Source organism: Thermobia domestica, chromosome 12 (assembly GCF_964235325.1).
Source record: "Thermobia domestica chromosome 12, izTheDome1.hap1.1, whole genome shotgun sequence".
Taxonomy (NCBI): Eukaryota; Metazoa; Arthropoda; class Insecta; order Zygentoma; family Lepismatidae; genus Thermobia; species Thermobia domestica.
The window spans coordinates 39633444-39652557 of record NC_137465.1 but is presented as its reverse complement, the minus strand read 5'-3'; the positions used below and the strand labels follow the sequence as shown (position 1 = coordinate 39652557).

Sequence of the window (19114 nt, the reverse complement as noted above, 5' to 3'; positions counted from 1 at the left end):
CAGAGATTAGTAAATTGTTTATTTTAACAGGAGCACGCCAGACGCTATTTTATCACGTTCTTTCTTTGCCTTTACATTCCACTGATAAAGGGAGCTCCTTTGTGGCCAAGCGGTTAGCGTACGTGCCTTTGGCGTGGGGGACCCGGATTTGATTCCTGGCGGGAGCTCATGTGGTTTGGATTCCACGCTAATCAGTAGGTCCACGTCTCATATAGCCTCGTTGCTGAAGGGACGTTAAACTCAAAATTAACTCAACTCCACTGATAAGGGCTCTCGCGTGAGATGAATACATCCGAAGTTGAATTCAATTCTTTTACTGACAAATGAGTAAAAACAGAATTCACTGCAATACAACAAATCAATACTTTTTTTCAGAATTGATGTTTGTGAAGCTTGTAGTATACACTTTATGATATTGCGTTTCGTACATCTTGTTATAATTCATTTACATACACAGTTCTGATGAGGTAACTAAAAATGTTCAGTGTGGAACAATATATCGTTTTTTCTTCAAAAAAATCGTTTACGTTAATTGATTTATTTTTCTTGCTCTGTGAATTTTTGAGACTTGACAGCAAAAGTAAAAAATACTAGAACAAGAAACGTAATTGGATAACAACAAAACAGTACCATGTGTCTGAGAATGACATGTAAAGATATATAAATCATAGTACTGAATTTGGGAAGACAGTAGTACGTACATGAATTGGTTTGAAACTTTTATTTATTTATATTTTTAAAATAAAATGTCTTAGTGATGTTGAATACCTAGGCCATTATTTAATATTTTTTTATCCCATTGATTTATTAACGCCATTTTTATTTGTATTTTTTTAAATACTTAAGTAGAACCAGAGGTAAGTGTTCTACATTGAGACACTCTTCCTTCTCTCAGCCTGAAAGCTAGCAATTAATTCAATGAGATGCCCACTTATGTGTCAGTGTTTTTAAAAAACAAAATATCATTCTCTCTCAAATAACATATTTCTGTTAGGGGCAGTCTCATAATCTGTTATTTGTTATAAATTAAATTAAAGGGCACATACCGCTAAAACATTCAATATAGAGATTCTAGAAGCTGTTCGAATATAACAAGATGTAGTTAATTGGCTCTTGAAATGGTTCGTGATGACAATGCTTTATGTATTACAGATTTTATGTGTAATACTTAATAAAAAGTATAAATGTGTTGAGATGACATTTAGTATTTAATTATAAGCTTTGCAAAAGTATAACAATTTCAAAGCACTACAGATTTGCCTTTATATTAGTATAAAAACCAGAGTTTCAGAGTTCATAAAAGACATCCTCACTGCGAGAACTGAATATTCGGTTTTTGCAACAATTGAATACAGAATCTTACAATTTTTAAAACTAAAATAAACTTCAATTAATACTAATTAGGTTTTTATTTACCTATCCCAATCCTCATTTCTTGAATCCAAGAGAATTAGTACCAGGTCAAATCGACTTAACAAAGGACTAGCCACAGCTATATTTACAGTAATTGGTTCATTTGGGTCGTAATGGCCTTTCGGATTTGTGGCAGCAAGAATCGTGCATCGTGTGTCTAGTTTACACACCATTCCTGCCTAAAAAGTACATTTATAATGCATATTTAGTAACACATTCATTCTTTTGAAAAACATAATACAGATGTTGCATAATACCTTATAATACTTACGCATTTCGAAGCACAATTTTTATTTATTTATTTATTTTTTAATTAATTAACGTATTTTTATTTATTTACTTTTAACTTGTACGGCGTCGCACAGTGGGGTATTTCAATCTAAAAGTTAGCCAAAATTCTGACAGTAAATTCAATCGTGTTAACTTTTAGTTCAATAGCCCTAATATCACGTGACAGTCATCCCCCTTAACTTATATCAGTAAGGAAGCTATATTAGTAGTGATTATTTAGTCTCTTGTACACTGAACTTCTTTCTGCTCGGCGGTTACCAAACAATGATAATTTGTGATTCTACTTTTAGGTATTTTGTGTGTTGTGGAGTGAATTTACTTACAGTTTAATTAAAAGATCAGAGTAGATACTACATTTTAAATTTAGAATCATTCATTAAAAGTTGTCATTTATACAATTTTAATACAGGTTTTAAGAAACAATACCAATTTAGTCACCGAGTCAGTATGTGTCAAGAGGAAATTATTGCTTCAAAATATAATATAGATGTTAAGGAAAGTATTAGAGAAAAAATACTTTCTGCACCCTACGGCCCTGTCTTAAAAACAGCTATTTACTTCGAATATTAAATATATTTATTAAGATACTTTTTGAAGATCTTAATTTCGAAACATGAAATGAAATAAAATTTTCAGTTTTACATTCCATGGTTATGCCGTGTAGGCTAAAAGAGACCATGGTGATGAGAATGAATGAAATAGTACAATGAAGAAAGTGTGACGAAACGGGAAAACTTCAAGAAAATCCACGTGGACAGTATTTATCCCTGAGCTCGAACCAGAAACCCCACGCACCAGCCATCGCGGTTCCCAATTTCGACAAATACTGACACTGTGACTAAAACACTTTTATTTGCAAACAGCTACTAAAATTCTATCTTGTTTTAGACATGTTTAATTTAATAGAAATATGTATAAGTATTAATTTCAAGTATAAGATTCTAATTTTAAAATGTAGTACATATCCTGGTCTTTTGAAGATATTGTAAATAACTCCACTGCACAACAGACAAAGCACCTAAAATAGAACCACAAACTGTCGTTGTCTGGTAAGCCGAGCAGAAAAATATTCAGTGTACAAAAAACTGAAAAGTAACTAAGTTCAATTTATTGTTAGAATGTTTCATTTCGAATTTTGGTCAACTATTCGACCTAAATACTCCAGTGCGCATTGAAGCAGTTGCTATGTTTCGATAATTTTATTCCTGTCAAGCTCTTTACTATCTTTTACTATCTTTCTGCATTGGTCCCCTAAATTATAACAATAGTTGTAATAATTCAAACAAAACAGTGCTATTAATATATTTCCGAAAAATGTGTATTACAAAACAACAATATTAAGTAACTAATGACTAAGAAACTTCGATGGGGGCACCTTCGCTACGCTGATCGTCTGCTGCTCCATAGCTTCGTGAATAGTGGTCCTATCATGTTCTCGGATTGAATTGAACTCATCAATGCAACAGATTCCTCCGTCGGATAAAACCAGAGCTCCAGCTTCAAGCTGCCATTCGTTGTTTTCCTAAAATAAAATTATAAACATGACAATGTAATTTCTGCATAATCTAAAACTTAAAATTCCTTTTTACAACTTTAAATATCTTATTAGAAATAACATAGAAGAATATATATCATCCACAAAAAAGGAAAATACGAGAAGGACCTGGCATCCATTATTGGAACCTTGCAGACATAACGATGGATAATACATGGGATTCTCTCAAATGCTGGCCTTGATCAAAAATAATTTTATATCATCGCTTAATTTTCAACATTGCTTTAATTCCCACTAAAATGAATGTAATACAAAAAAGAAACAAACTACTGCTGGTGTGGAAAAGAAATAGGTAACATCAATCATCTAATATTCCAATGTGAACTGTTACAACAAAAATGAAGCATCTTCAATAAACACCTTAATTTTTTTTCATACTTTTCCTGTCTCCACAAATATGATTTTATATACTAGAAATTGGGATTTAATTAAAAAATTATTACAATTCATTCAAGACAATAATCTAACTTTATAGAAAAAAAATATGGTCCATTTTCAAGAACATTAATTAATAAACCACCTTATAAAAAAAAAAAGGAATAGCTGGGAAATTACTATTTACACTAAATTAAGTGCACTTAAAAATTTTATTTAAGACAATTTATTAGATCAACAGAATTTAACCCTTTGATTCCCGGCGATTCTAAAGTATGTGAAGCTATAAATCTAATTCTTTCATTTTTACAGTTATATTTATCACATGATTAGGAAGAAGGCAACTGGACCTAAACAGTCGTGTCTATGAAGAAGGTGTCCAATTGGAGGCCGAAATGAAATGAAATGAAATGAATGAACGTTTCATTTCTCTTTTCTTAATTACTGTTTATATGTAGATTACATTAATATAAATCTGTATAAATAAATACGTGTGTGGTAAATTTATCTTCATCACGACTAAGCCCACCGATAAGGATCTTTGAATATACTTAGTACCTACCTCGAACTGGGATTTTATCACGGCATTTTGATTAAAATGCATATAGTGGGGGTTGAAAACTTATAACAAAATAGAATGTTTCACGCCGCAAGAATGGTTTCAGTAATTATTACATTTAAATATTGTCCGTGTTTCACTGTTATATGTTATAAAATGTTTTCCATTGTTTCTAATGTAGCTAACAATACAATGCCAGCGTGGAAACGAACGAACTTGAGAAGGAGAACCAGGTATTCTAAGTCCAACGACACACTTAAAACAGCACAGAAAATCACACGGAAGCGGAAGCAACAGTGATAGCAATCAAGGAAGAATTAAAAAAATGAAATGAAATCTTTGAGTTTTACGTCCCACGGTATGCCGGTTAGGCTAAAGGAGACGGTGATGATGAGTAATGAATGAAATGGTGGAATGAAGAAAGTGGGAGGAAACGGGAGAACCCCGAGAAAACCCACGCACGCGGTGTTTGTCCACCACAAAGTTCACTTGGCGGGGGCTGGGATCGAACCCGGAACCCCAAGCACCAGAGGTGAACGCTCTACCACTGAGCCACCGCGGCCCCTAGGAAGAAGAAAGTACAGAGGAGCATAATTTAAGACTGGAAGCGTGAACAAGACAAGAAATTAACAAACACAATGGCAATGGCAAATGCACATCTTAGGGGAAAGTTTTTTTCCCCCCCGCAAAGAGTGAAAGTTTAAAATGCATTTCTGGACACTTGGGTCGAGCCGGGTTTTGACCATTTCATTTCGATTGAAATAGAGGGGAGGGGGGAATTAAATACACGGCTTTCGAATATCTCCCATATACAGTGTGGTCCGGAAGTGGATGTATCCCTAATTGGTGTTTTCTGACGGTTTTGGCCTGTAATTGGCGGTCCGGGCCACGCTATTACTATACCACTAATTGGTGCCTCAACTGGAAGAAAACGGTATCAAAGACACTGTTGTGATACAGCAGAATGGAGTACCAGCGCACTTCGCGATTCACGTGCGCAATTACCTGAATCAGACGTTTCCTGGCCACTGGATTGGAAGAGGTTGTACATCTTCACCAGCTCCTTTTGCCTGGCCTCCAAGAAGTCCCGATCTGACGACACCAGACAGTGATCTCTGGGGTTTCATGAAGCAACAAGTAAGAAACACTCGATATCACACAACGCAGGAATTACGAGCAGCTGTGGAACACGCCTTCACCCTCGTGACTCCGGAGTATCTCCGCAAAACATCTGCGAGAACTTAGCGCAGAATTCAGCTGTGTTACGACATGGATGGTGATCATACCGATGTTTATGACTCTTAAGACTTCAAGGTAACTGTGTACAGACATTCTACCATAACTAACACTATACTGTTGAAACTAAGGGAGGGGGATACGCCCACTTCCGGACCACTATTCTTGGGATGCTGAATCGATCGCAAAAAAGCCGTTTCTCACTATTTCTTACCGTTTCGGCTCTGATATCTGTCTACAGACACGACAGACGGACATCGCCGTTCTATAAGACTTCCGACACTTATGCATAATACAGTTTGTAAGTCTAAAAGCATCAACATAATTATAACTTATAAAAATATGAAGTATAAACATGAGATCTATTATTCTTCTTAGTTTTCCTTGAATAAAAGAATCTATAATAATATTTATCTACGTTGAATCTCGCGACTGCTTCACAAACCGAAAAGCAGCAATATCCAAGATACGAGGGTAGAACTCGCATATATCAAAATATAACGGACTACTTTTCTGTTGTAAGAAAAAGCATAATATGTAAGAGAGATTCAATCTGAAGAGTTTCACTGTAATTCAATACTTACAAGCCCCAGCACAATTGAGTAATCGCAGATGCCCTGAAAGCGTCCAGCTTCTAAAGGCATAACATCCATATATAATGGGGAATTTTTCTTAGTACATTTTCTGAACATCTTACTCTAGCATAAACAAATATAATGTATACACTTCGTTTATTTTTTCTTTCTTTTGCAATCTACCGTACATCACACAGATTTTATTAGAACATATGTCTATAGTATAGTAACATTAACATGTATGATAATGTAGTGTGCTTCGAGTTTACAACATATCAAAAAACACGAAGTTATGGTTTATATAAAATCTGCCATTCCGAAACCAATCATTTCGCTTTACCTACATCAAGATCAGTCACCAAAGATAATTTCTACTGTGGTAAGCATACCACGTACAATGGGTTAATCTGCTGGACTTAGTGTTGAGTCGATCCATGTCGAAGTAGACTCTTTGAGAAAATTTTGTGGTTCGTACGTTTTCGATTTTTAGTTAAAAGTTATATATCGCAAGAGAAGTACAAATGTAAAATTTTGACTCTGTAAGCCAAGTGCTCAGCATAACATCTGAACTACTGCACGTACTAACATGGTCGAGATGTCGTTAAAAAGTAGATTTCATCTGGATTAAAATATTTTAGAAGCTCAGTTGCATTCATAAATATATATATATATGGAAACAAAGGCACAACGTGTTCATTACCTACGCAAGTCACACTTAGTACGTGATTAATAGATATATTCTAGAAGTATTATTCTTTACAAACTCGAAATATAACTCACACAACTGAAAAATTACATGGATTTATAACTATATCTCACGCTTGAAACCAATATGAAATAAAATCCAAAAGTTACTTCAAATACTACCTTAGTCCGGCGTAAAAGAAACCAGCTTGAACAAAAGACAATCTACAGAAATATCACTGCCACGAATTTGCTCACATATATTTGTAAAGTTCTCCATCGGTGTGCAAAGTTGACTAGTCTATATTGCTGCGCACTAAAGACCAAGAAAACGACCACTTCTTTTCACATACTTTATTAGCAGTAGGTCGCTACAAAACCGATTTTTTAAAAAAATGTCCTGTGTTTTGTTGAAACAATTATATCACATCAATTATATTTGCATTATCATTAATGATACGGGAAAAGTTTCAAAATTCTACATGTTTCTATATTTTCAGCTTAAAGAATAAATAACGTAAGTTTCAGACTATGAGAGCTTGAAGTTTTAAATTCTTACCCGCACTGCAGTCACAGTGAGCCCAGCTGACGTTGACCCTACGCCTGTGGTAAGGACAGATCGCGGACAAAGCCGTGAAGCAAACCGCAAAAGATGAGACTTTCCTGTGCCTGGATCTCCAACAAGCAGAAGATGGGATTCTCCACGGACACGAGTTCCCGAGGGATCTTGTTTTGCTACTCCTCCAGCCAGAACTACAGCTATGGCCAACTTCACCAAGTACAGCCCATACACCTACCAAAACATGGTTTATTATTAGTAGTAGCAGTATAGCTAATCGGAAAATTCAGTTTTTACTATGTAAACACTAAGTTTACAAGAGTAGTTACAAAAGTTTTACACATAACTAAGAAACATTAGTACTAGATATGTATAGCTATTGGGACATTTTTATTGAACCATCATAGGATATAATACCAAATTTGGTATTAATATTTATTTTTTCTGTGTTTTTGGAGCTAAATAAAGACAGCAGAGAGGGTGTCTTGATCAAATGGAGAAATTTAGACAAGAGCTGTTATTGAATATCTCCATAAGAAGTGCTTAACGCCGTAGGATATAGTTACTATCTCAGCAACAGCGCCCCTTATTATCAATAGCGAAGAAATGGTCAGCTGAATTTAGGGAAGGGGGGGGGAACTAGCACTGAAGATGGTCCTTAACAAGGAAGACTAATTGAAACACTAACGCATGAAACATCGACAAAATCCATGAGAATGTCATAAATGATCGTCGATTAACCATCAGGTATATTTATTTTTATAAAAAGGCCTTGTGTCCATCTTAAACACAAATTAAACATAACTTTCTTACAAGGCTGTCTATATTCTTTATTATAAATTAACGAGAAGTGTTACAATTTCGGAAGTATATCACTTCCTTCTTCAGACTACTATTCCAACTGAAATCATAGATAACATAATTTTCTATTCTTATTATGTTATTATGTTAGGTTATCTATGATTTCAGTTGGAATAGTAGTCTGAAGAAGGAAATGATATACTTCCGAAACTGTAACATTTCTCGTTAATTTATAATAAAGAATATAGACAGCCTTGTAAGAAAGTTATGTTTAATCAGGTATATTCTGAAACAGTGGGCTTATCCACTGCAAACATTAACAGAATTATCACCCAGCATTTAAAAATGAGAACAGTTTCACCGCGATGGATACCCTAACTTTTAACCTCTGACTAAAAGATGACCATGTGCAAAATTTTAAGGGATAGTTTTCTACTTTTCCGTACAAATCCAGATTTAATTCTCAACTGTTGTTGAGACATTGGTCCATCGTTACCGACCCAAGTAGAAACACTTCCAAGTAGTGGAAACATCTCTCCCTCATCTTCACCTCCAAAGAAGGCCAAGTTAATGCCATCACTACGGAAAATGATAACTATGTTTTGGGGGACTCACAGAGGGGTGGTGATGATAGATTCTCCAAGAGGAAAATAGTATCTGGGGATTTTTAGGTAGTCTCCTAAGGAATCTGTGTCCTTATAGTTGGCAGAAGCGTCATAGGAAACTGACGAATAGCGTTGGACGATACTCTCAGTCACAAAGTGAACGTCACCACGGCAGCAATTCGCGATAGCGGGTTTGAATCGGTCTCTCAGCCATCTTATTAGCCGATTGAAACATTTTGTGACTTTCATCTGTTCCCAAATCTCAGAAAGTTGGGAGATGTTAATTTTCATACCAATTATGACATCATGTGTGCCGTAGATGACATTCTGGATGACTTCGAGAAAATCTTTTTCACCAGTAGCATAAATGCACTTGAACAACGATTTGCAAAGTGCTCCGAATTGTGAGGCGACTATGTTGAACAGTTGGGTGGACAACCTGATTTTGCGATCTACTTGATTATTGACGCTGGGTTAACATTGAAAATTGTGAATTCATACAGGAAATTGAATCCCAGACTACATCCACTAAAAGGCAGGCGTTAGCCAATTAGCTATACGAGAATGCTTTCCGAGAAACAACAACTAAATCTAGAGTATGGATGTTACATGGCTCAGTGGAGAAATACATGAAATTCCAGTTCATGAGAAAAGTATTAAACTTTAGATACGCTTACTGATTTTTTATGAGAATTACCTATTCGATTGGTAGATTAGTTTAAAAAAATACGATAATTCGTTGTTTATATATATATTTATAGTTCTAAATACAGCACGTTGGTCATTTCATACTAAAACACGTACGAGGGGCATGCCGAAAATTTTTAGATACTCTATGAAAAATAATTTTTTCTTAAAAAAAAAAAAAAAAAAAAAAAAAAAAAAAAAAAAAAAAAAAAAAAAAAAACAGAAATTTCATTATTATACGCTGCGAAAGCCTCTTCACTTGTTTGAAAGTGGCGTTCTCTAAGCTTTTTCTTGTTTTGGGAAGAAGGTAAAGTCACATAGGGCTAAATCTGGAGAATAAGCCGGGTGCGCTACAATACCGATTCCACTTTCCTGTACAAAATCCTGAAGTTTTCGCTCCTATATGTGACTGTGCATTGTCGTAATGGAGAAAGTGAGACAGTGGAGACTTTCGGTAAGCACATATCTACTTTCAAAAACACTCGGAAGGCAATAAGTAACGTACCACTCTGCTGTCACTGTATGTCGATTATCTAACTGTGTAGTTGCTATATGGTTAGACTTAGAGAGAGAGAGAGAGAGAGAGAGAGAGAGAGAGAGAGAGAGAGTGTTTCATTTTGAAAACATCATACTGTCGATTGCTGTTTTCTTTCGGGATCATAGTTGAAATCCATACTTCGTCACCTATAACGATATTATAAACATCTTTACTTTGTCCCTGCGAAAATCTTTTAACCAGATAGTGGCACCACTCGACGTGGCCATATTTTTGCTCAGGCATAAGCGCATGAAAAACCCAGCGACTGCAACGCTTGGAAAGGCAGAAATAATCTTTTATTACGGACTGCGCTGCAATTGATTCAATCTTTAATTTCTTATACTCAATTCTGAATTTCCTCATATGTAATATGGCGATCCTCTTTCACAAGATTACTTACTGCTGCGACATTTTCATTCGTAACTGCGGTGATAGGGCGCCCAAAGAGAAGCTCATCTGTCAGGCTTTGTCGGACGTGTTTAAATTCCGCAAACTTATTATGAACGGTTGCGCGTGAAGGGACAGAGTATCCAAAACGCCCTTCTAAACGATCACGGCACTGCTTTTGCATTAAACCGTACTCGAAATCGTAAAAGATTCCCGAGCACTATTGTTGCCGACTGACAGGCTCAATTAACCTATACTTCCAGTCCTTTAATATTCAAACAAACAAACCTGTAGTCTTGCATTTATAGCTTTCACCACTAGAGAGAGTGACTTTTAAATGTTATACGTTTCAGTACGGCAATGCTATTTGAATTTTAGTATATAAAAATCTTCTGCATGCTCCTCCTAACAACAGTACCCCAGAAAAACTAACAATATCAACAAAAACAAATTAACAAATATTTACATAACAATGTTTATAACTTAAATTTGCACAATGAGAATCGGAAAATTCTTTCAGAGGTAAAAGTATTTCTGGAGATGGAAAACTGTTGATTTTAATAGGAAGCCTCAAATCAGCCTATATATATCAGCGACCTTTGGATTATTGTAAGTCTAGATTTAGAAACAGAACAGATTCGCATTCCGTGTATTGTGAATAGGCACAGGAAACTATGATAATGATAATGAATGAACGGTGGAATAAAGGAAGTGGGATGAAATGGGAGATCCCCGAGAAAACCTACGCGCACGATGTTTATCCACCACAAAGTCCACTGGGAGTAGGCTTGGATTTGAGTTTAGCGTCTCTTTCAGTATCGAGGCTACATGAGACATGGACCTATAGCTTAACGTGGGATCCAAAGGGAATCAGTTCCCATCGGAAATCGAACCCATGTCTCCCGAACCAAAGGCATGCACACTAACCATGTAACCACGAGAGAGCTCCAATTGTATTACACCGAAGCTCTTTCAACACCGAAGCTACACGAGACACGGACCTACATGTTTAAGGTGGAAACTAAAACGGCGTAATGCGATCAAATTTCAAAGCTTTGACTACTAGGAATCGAACTTGGAACTCCGTTGCACAAAAGAAACACATGCGCTAGTCATTACACCAGGGGGAGGATGACATAATTGGGAAGCTTTCCTGAATTAAAGATAGGTAACTCTGGTCTATAAAAACAGTGATAATGACTATGGAAGCAGATGAACTGATCGCGTATCAACAGACTGAACGTGGGTGCTACACCAAGGAATTGAGTTTCGTTTCTCTAAAGTTTTTTTTTTTTTTTTTTTCACTTGATCTGAAAGAACTTTTGCTGATGTCCAATGGTGTTAAAATTATGTTTCTTATAGTTACTCTCATTGAAACTCAATAGTAAAATTCTCTAATATTCAAGGGTTTAAACACAAAGGAAAATTAAACATCAAATATACAGTGGGGGCACGAAACATTACTAGTTTACTACGAATTTTAATACTAGCTTAGAAACTTACAATATGGACAAACAGATATGAGTTCTAAGTGCTAGTTTTACAGAGTACATCGTGACCAAGGAAGAGAACAGACCTTCTTGAAATATATCACAGGAATAAACAAAACAAGCATAAAACGTTTAGCTTACTTATACTAATAGAATTACCTGAGGACAAAAGGAGCTTAAAATGAGATTCCTCCCAACAAGAGGTTGGTGATGATATTGCCGCCAGAATAAAGCAAATTCCTCTGTCATTTCTTCAGTGACGTGGACGATTCCTCGTTGATCGTTACAAACCTGCAAGTGATTTCCTTGAAGTACAAGTTCTATGTCACTTCTGCTTCCTTGGCATAATGGTCTCCACCTTCTTCTTACAATGCCACTAAAACATAATGCAGTCTATAAGTACATGTGTATTTGCAAAAGTAATGAAATGAAACTTGTAGTTCTACGTCACGCGGGTATGCCGTTAAAGGAGATGGATGGTTAATAGAAGTAGATTATTGTGAAATAACTGGTGAAATGAAAATGTAGGAGAAAACGTGAGAATTTCGAGCTCATGGACATGATGTTGTCCACCACAAACTCACATGGCCTGGGACTGAACCAAAGATCCTTCGCACCACAGGTAAGTGCTCTGCCACTGAGCCACCGTGTCCCCATGTGTATTTACAAGATTAAACGGAATAAAGGCAGTAGTTTTAAGCCGCTTTAAATAAGACCAATTAAACTGCTCTTTACTATATATTCAAACTACTATTTTATGTTCAGTGTATGAAATTTAAAACTACAAAAATCTATACACACTAATGAAAGGAGGAAACAACCGTAGCTATTTTGCAACCGGATTACGTGGCGTAGTGATTAACTCATTGGCACCGTATGCCAGAGGTCGTGTGTTCGAGTCGCAGTCCAGTAAGTCACTTTTTCACTCTGTATGTTACAGAATTCTCACCTATAGAGGATCTGGTATGTAAAAAAAAAAAAAAAAAAAAAAAAAAAAAAAAAAAAAAAAAAAAAAAAAAAAACCTGCTCTCATTCGTATATATGAAATCACAACCGTCATAAGGTGCTCGGTATACGGACACAAGATTGCCCTATCACAGCAGGAGTCTGTGGTACAACCCACGTGGTCCGAGATAAGATGAGAGAACAGACCTCGAGAAGGAGAGAGTACGTGGCTATTCTGGGAAGCGAACTGGGTGGCGTAGCGGTTAACGCATTGGCACGGTATGCCGGAGGTCCCGGGTTCGAGTCCCAGTTCAGTCAGTCACTTTTTCACTCTTTGTGTGTTAGAAAAATCTATTTACTGATGGAAACTATATATGATATTTAATATTTACAGAACAAAAGATATCTTACCTTTCGTTCTTGTAGACTTTTTTTTTCTTTTTTACTATTTATACACCGGTATATATGTAATAACTACTTCAATGCTTTTCTTGTCTCTTTTTTCAATGTGGCTTCTTTCGCTACGTCGCTAAAATAAGACATGCTGATATGATTTTTTTCCTGTAAAATCCCGCACGTTGAATAAAGTATCCTTTTAAAAGGAAAAGCAATGTATGTTTCTTTCACAACAGAAGAAAAATTCCCATCAACTTTCACACATTTTGCAGTGTAGCCAAAGAGAACACATTGAAAAAGAGATGAGAAAACTCTTAAAACAGTCAGTAGTTAAAAAAAAAAAGTCTATTAGCACGTAAAGTAAGATGTTTGAAACAGTCAGTAGTTAAAAAAAAAAGTCTATAAGCATGTAAAGTAAGATGTCTTTCTCTTAAATAGAAAAATATCTTTCAACCTCCTAATTACTTATACACTATGTGATCAAAAGTATCCGGACACCCCCCAAAACATACGTTTTTCATATTAGGTGCATTGTCCTGCCACCTACTGCCAGGTACTCATTATCAGCTACCTCAGTAGTCATTAGACATCGTGAGAAAGCAGAATGGGGCGCTCCGCGGAACTCACGAACTTCGAACGTGGTCAGGTGATTGGGTGTCACTTGTGTCAGAAGTCTGTTCGCGAGATTTCCACACTCCTAAACATCCCTAGGTCCACTGTGTCTGATGTGATAGTGAAGTGGAATCTTGAAGAGACACGTACAGCACAAAAGCGTACAGGCCGACCTCGTCTGTTGACTGACAGAGACCACCGACAGTTGAAGACGGTCGTAAAGTGTAATAGGCAGACATCTATCCAGACAATCACACAGGAATTCCAAACTGCATCAGGATCCACTCCAAGTACTATGACAGTTAGGCGTGAGGTGAGAAAACTTCGATTTCATGGTCGAGCGGCTGCTCATAAGCCACACATCACGCAGGTAAATGCCAAACGACGCCTCGCTTGGTGTAAGGAGCGTAAACATTGGACGATTGAACAGTGGGAAAACGTTGTGTGGAGTGACGAATCACGGTACACAATGTGGCGATCCGATGGCAGGGTCTGGGTATGGCGAATGCCCGATGAACGTCATCTGTCAGCGTGTGTAGTGCCAACAGTAAAATTCGGAGGTGGTGGTGTGGTCGTGTTTTTCATGGAGGAAGCTTGCACCCCTTGTTGTTTTGCGTGGCACTCTCACAGCGCAGGTCTACATTGATGTTTTAAGCACATTCTTGCTTCCCACTATTGAAGAGCAATTTGGGGATGGCGATTGCATCTTTCAACACGATCGAGCACCTGTTCATACTGCACGGCCTGTGGCGGAGTGGTTACACGACCATAACATTCCTGAAATGGACTGGCCTGCACAGAGTCCTGACTTGAATCCTATAGAACACCTTTGAGATGTTTTAGAACGCCGACTTCGTGCCAGGCCTCACCGACCCACATCGATACCTCTCCTCAGTTGAGCACTCCGTGAAGAATGGGCTGCCATTCTCCAAGAAACCTTCCAGCACCTGATTGAAAGTATGCCTGCGAGAGCAGAAGCTGTCATCAATGCTAAGGATGGGCCAATACTATATTGAATTCCAGCATTACCGATGGAAGGTGCCACGAACTCGTAAGTCATTTTCAGCCACGTGTCCGGATACTTTTGATCACATAGTTATATGTATATATTTTTAATCATTATGTCGAACAGGCAATACTTATCCAAAAATTAGGCTATGTAATTGAAAAAAAAAAATCTCTAGTGAAGCGATTAGTACGAAGATTCACAATCAACGAGCCTTAATCAACAGAAAGCACACAATCACTTGAACCACTAGAGGCAGAAATGTATCAAAATAATGAACAAATGTAATAAGGAGAATATCTGAAACACTGTTGTTAACTTAATAATAAAACTGACTTTATTATGTCTGTGAGAAAAATTTTCAGGAACTCGTTCTGTTTCCTTCGTCAGTCACAACGTACGGATTTTATTTATTTATTTACTTTAACGTCCTAAGATTATTCAGGTGAAGGGAGATGATGATGAGATGAATTATAATGGTGGAATGAAGAAAGTGCAAGGGAAAGAGAGAATCCTAGAAAATCTACACACAAGGTGCTTATCCACTAGTTCACTTGGCGCGGATGGGATTGAACCAGAAATCCCAGCATCAGAAGAGAGCGCTCTACCACTGAGTACGAAAAAAAGGCTAACGTAAAAACAAAACTCACGTTCCTAACAATCAAAATTAATTGTACAAGTTTTATAGCTTCGACATTCGAAAACAGAAAACAGAATTATCACCATCTATTTTTTTTCTAAATCCTGATTTTTTAGAAATGTGAGGGTTTTTTTTTTCTCCGTACATCGTGACTAACGAAAGAAACAGAAAGGTTCTTTGAAAATTTTCACACGATCAACACAGACAGTCCACGAGTTACTTAAGTTCGACAAATGTAAATTCATACTTACGTACGAAATTCCTGATATTAGAAAATTTACAAACGGTACTTACATCTGAAGTAAGAAGTAGTACTAAATTTTTTAACTTCTTTTAGAGAGAAATCTAGTGAGTGAGGGATGAATTAATAATTAACTATTGTTGAACTATTATTAATTAGTTAACCTTTTTACCATCAGCGTTGAAAGAATATAAGATTCGATACCCTACTTATAAAATATGTATGAGAAGCATGAAAGTGATCTGCCAATAATGGCAGAATATCTAAGATGATGATTATGTAACTGAGTTTTTGCATTGCAGTATTATTAAATAGTATTTTTCAGATTTTTTGTTTTTCATATGTGTTTGCGACAACTCTTAGCTTGGTAAAAATTCGACTAACGCAAAGAACCCTGAAACGATCTACTTACGTATGTCGAGGATGTTTGTACATATGCACAAGAAAGCCAGTTTTATTTTTAAGATATACAAACAAATATGAATACAAAATATATTGTCTTCGTGAATAAATAGATGACGCTTTCACTTTGATGTGGGAGACCTGAGTTAATCTTGACTGAAGTTCGTTTGGATCCTATGTTAAGCAGGAGGTTTAGGCCTCATTTAACTTGAGTGTTGAAAAGAGAAGTAAAACTTTAAAAAATATTCTCGCCATGTACCTATTTTCTTAATGCCCCTCAGAGCAGAGAAAAAGATTTAGAGAAAGTACCATAGAGTAAATTGTTTGTTTCACAATTCACCCAATCAATTCACGTGTCCTTTCAAAACCGAGAATGAATGAGATGTAGACATATAGTATCACATAGAAACACAACCACATAGAACCCATTAGGGATAGAAGAGACTCTCCAGCCAGAGGCAAGAACACTATTTAGCTAAGACGAAGCTCGTACCAGTGTATCAAAATCATGACTGGTGACAGAGAGAGAGAGAGAGAGAGAGAGAGAGAGAGAAAGAAACGATGATTCCTCCAGCTTAGTGTTGAAACTCATAGAGGGTAAAAGAAATGAGGTGGTTGATCAGGACACAAATAGATGTTTGCTCAAAGCTGTGGGAATAGATTTCACCATTCTGAACTTGAAGAAAAGAAAAGAAAAGAAAGAAAAAAAAAAAAAAAAAACCCTGAAAGTATTAGGCCTATATGTCAATACCTAAGCTCAACAAGAAAATGGACGAAGGGATGAATAGATTAAAATAAGACAAATCTCGCTGCTGGTAAGATAGTTTAGGATAGTGGAGAACATGACAGGAAGTGTTACTTATACAAAGCACATTCTTAAAAAAGAGCAGCAATGGAATAAATGTGTTAAAGCAGTAGTTAAATATAAGAGCACTGTTAAATGTAATTTATATATATATATATATATATATATATATATATATATATATATATATATATAATGTACTCAGTGTCATTTTACTGTAAAAAATTGTTACTAATAAACAGGATTTTAAACAGGTAACGTCATGTTTTATTATGGATAACTGATGATTTCTATGTTTGCAGTCGCGTCACGCATATTGTGAAACTTTCTTGGTAGGTAAAGCTAGTAATAAAACAAGTTCCGGAATCGACTTCCGCTACTGGTTTTATTTTATAAAACTTCACTATATAACAATATTTACAGAAAGTACTAGAAAGTTGTTTTCTTCTAAAATATTAGGTTGAATTAGGTAGTCCTTGATCGTGAGGCCGAGGACAGGATCTCTACAGAGCCCCGAAGCAGGCTAAGCAAAGTGGCGAAGAAATCGCCAACGCTCTGTGGCAAGCAGTGACGGGGTTAGTAGTCACAGAGCCCAGTATTAGGCTAAGCCAGGAGGAACGGAATAGCCAAGGGTTCCGTGGCAGACTAGAGGCTTTGGGGTTAGGTTATCCTGCAGCAGGAGGGACACCAGAGAACTGGTACTGGCCAACTGGTTTCTGCCGAATTTATAGGCTTCCAGGGTGGCGGTGGCGCTGCTACTCCAATATCATCATGTGTTTCGTAGGAGGAGCCAGAGGTCCATCGTCTTCTGCTTATAGTAAATCCACGTGGTGCGTAGTACACTGTCGTAAAACCATGTGATGATGTTTACAAACACAAGCGTAGAGTATTGTTTGTATACAGTAATACGTGGGATATTAAACATACTGCTTTAATATTTCAACTGATTATCCTACTAGGGAGATAATATTTACTAGTCTCTTTGTAGGATAGACAAGTAAATTAGGTATTATATCGTAATTAATACTTACAATTCCCGTAATTGGAAACTAACCTAGAAGCATACGTAATTAGTGTCAGAATAGGAACACGACTCTAGGACCATCAGTTCGATCCTGCGAAGAATGATTACAGATTTGCCCACCCAAACAGGAACTGAATCCTGTATCAGATTGCTTACAATATAACTGATTACAATGTCCACTACAAACTCATTTGACCTCGGTTCGAACCACGGACCCCTCGCACATGAGGTGAGAGTACTCTTATGTACGATTGTATAGAGGAAAAATAGGTATGGAGAAACACATTCAAACCTACGAGAAAAGTAACACGAGAAAGAAGAGGTAGCACTTTCCCGCCATTTACGTATTTTACTTGTGAAAAAAGAGCAAGGTAGCTCAGGGCAGTTATAACGCATGATGTCGCTACAGTCGATTGATAGCAAGCGAAAGATTATTTACTAGGTTTTGTAATTGTTATTATTGTTGCAATTTAAGATTAACCAAGTTCCGTATTTATATTTAAATTAGGGATAGACAAAAAACAGTTTCTAGAAAAACTGAAAAAAAAAAAAAAGTTTTTGAAAGAAACTGAACTGGTTTTGCCGGGCTTTGATAGGAAACCGAACTGGTTTTGAAAAACAGGTTTTAGTGAAAGTTTTCAGAAACATATTTCGGTTTTTCTAAAAAACCGAAAAACCGGTTTTTATGCCCACCATTAATTTAAATAACTGGATGATTTAAAGGAAAAAAGATTGGAAACAAATTATATTAAACATATTTTAGTCTTCATATTACAATTAGCTTTGAGTGTGTAATTGAATTGCAGGATTTGTGCTTTGCACTCACTGAAAGATTGGATTCTTTAGAGAATCGGTAGTTACTGATGCCGCTATCGGTGCTGTTAGCTGCCAGGTGCTTTCCCTGATACTTCAGAATAACTTCCATTCTTCTTTGGAAAAAGTTGTGGATCACCAGTCAAAGTGACTAAAACCCAAGATCTCTCGACTATAGTAAGAAACATTACATTTACTATAAAAGTAAGCCATTGACGAGTTAAAGTATAAATAAATATACGTATTTATATGTATTTACTGATTAAAGCTATAGGATACATATTACATAAATATCAGTGGACCTACCTTTGTACCACGAAGAATATCCTGAACTATTTCGTTCAGCTCTATGATCTTGGTCACCATCACATTTGATTTTATTATTAGTCAATTTTGATGTTGTTGACCTGTAAAATAAAGGTAAGAACACACTTTTCTGAGAAAATAATTATGGGAGATCACTTACCGTTCCTAC

At 36.4% G+C, this 19114-nt stretch overlaps 1 protein-coding gene across 1 annotated transcript in view; it reads right to left on the bottom strand.

Moving 5' to 3' along the window:
- The window catches only part of LOC145666413 (uncharacterized), a 71771-nt gene that overhangs the window by 21509 nt on the left and 31148 nt on the right, over positions 1-19114 (bottom strand). Inside the window, exons 7-10 of the mRNA XM_081733623.1 lie at positions 11915-12131; positions 7248-7481; positions 3080-3226; positions 1417-1592 (exon numbers count right to left, since the gene is read on the bottom strand). Coding sequence (XP_081589749.1) covers positions 1417-1592; positions 3080-3226; positions 7248-7481; positions 11915-12131 — 774 coding nt within the window. The remainder of the gene's footprint in view (positions 1-1416; positions 1593-3079; positions 3227-7247; positions 7482-11914; positions 12132-19114) is intronic.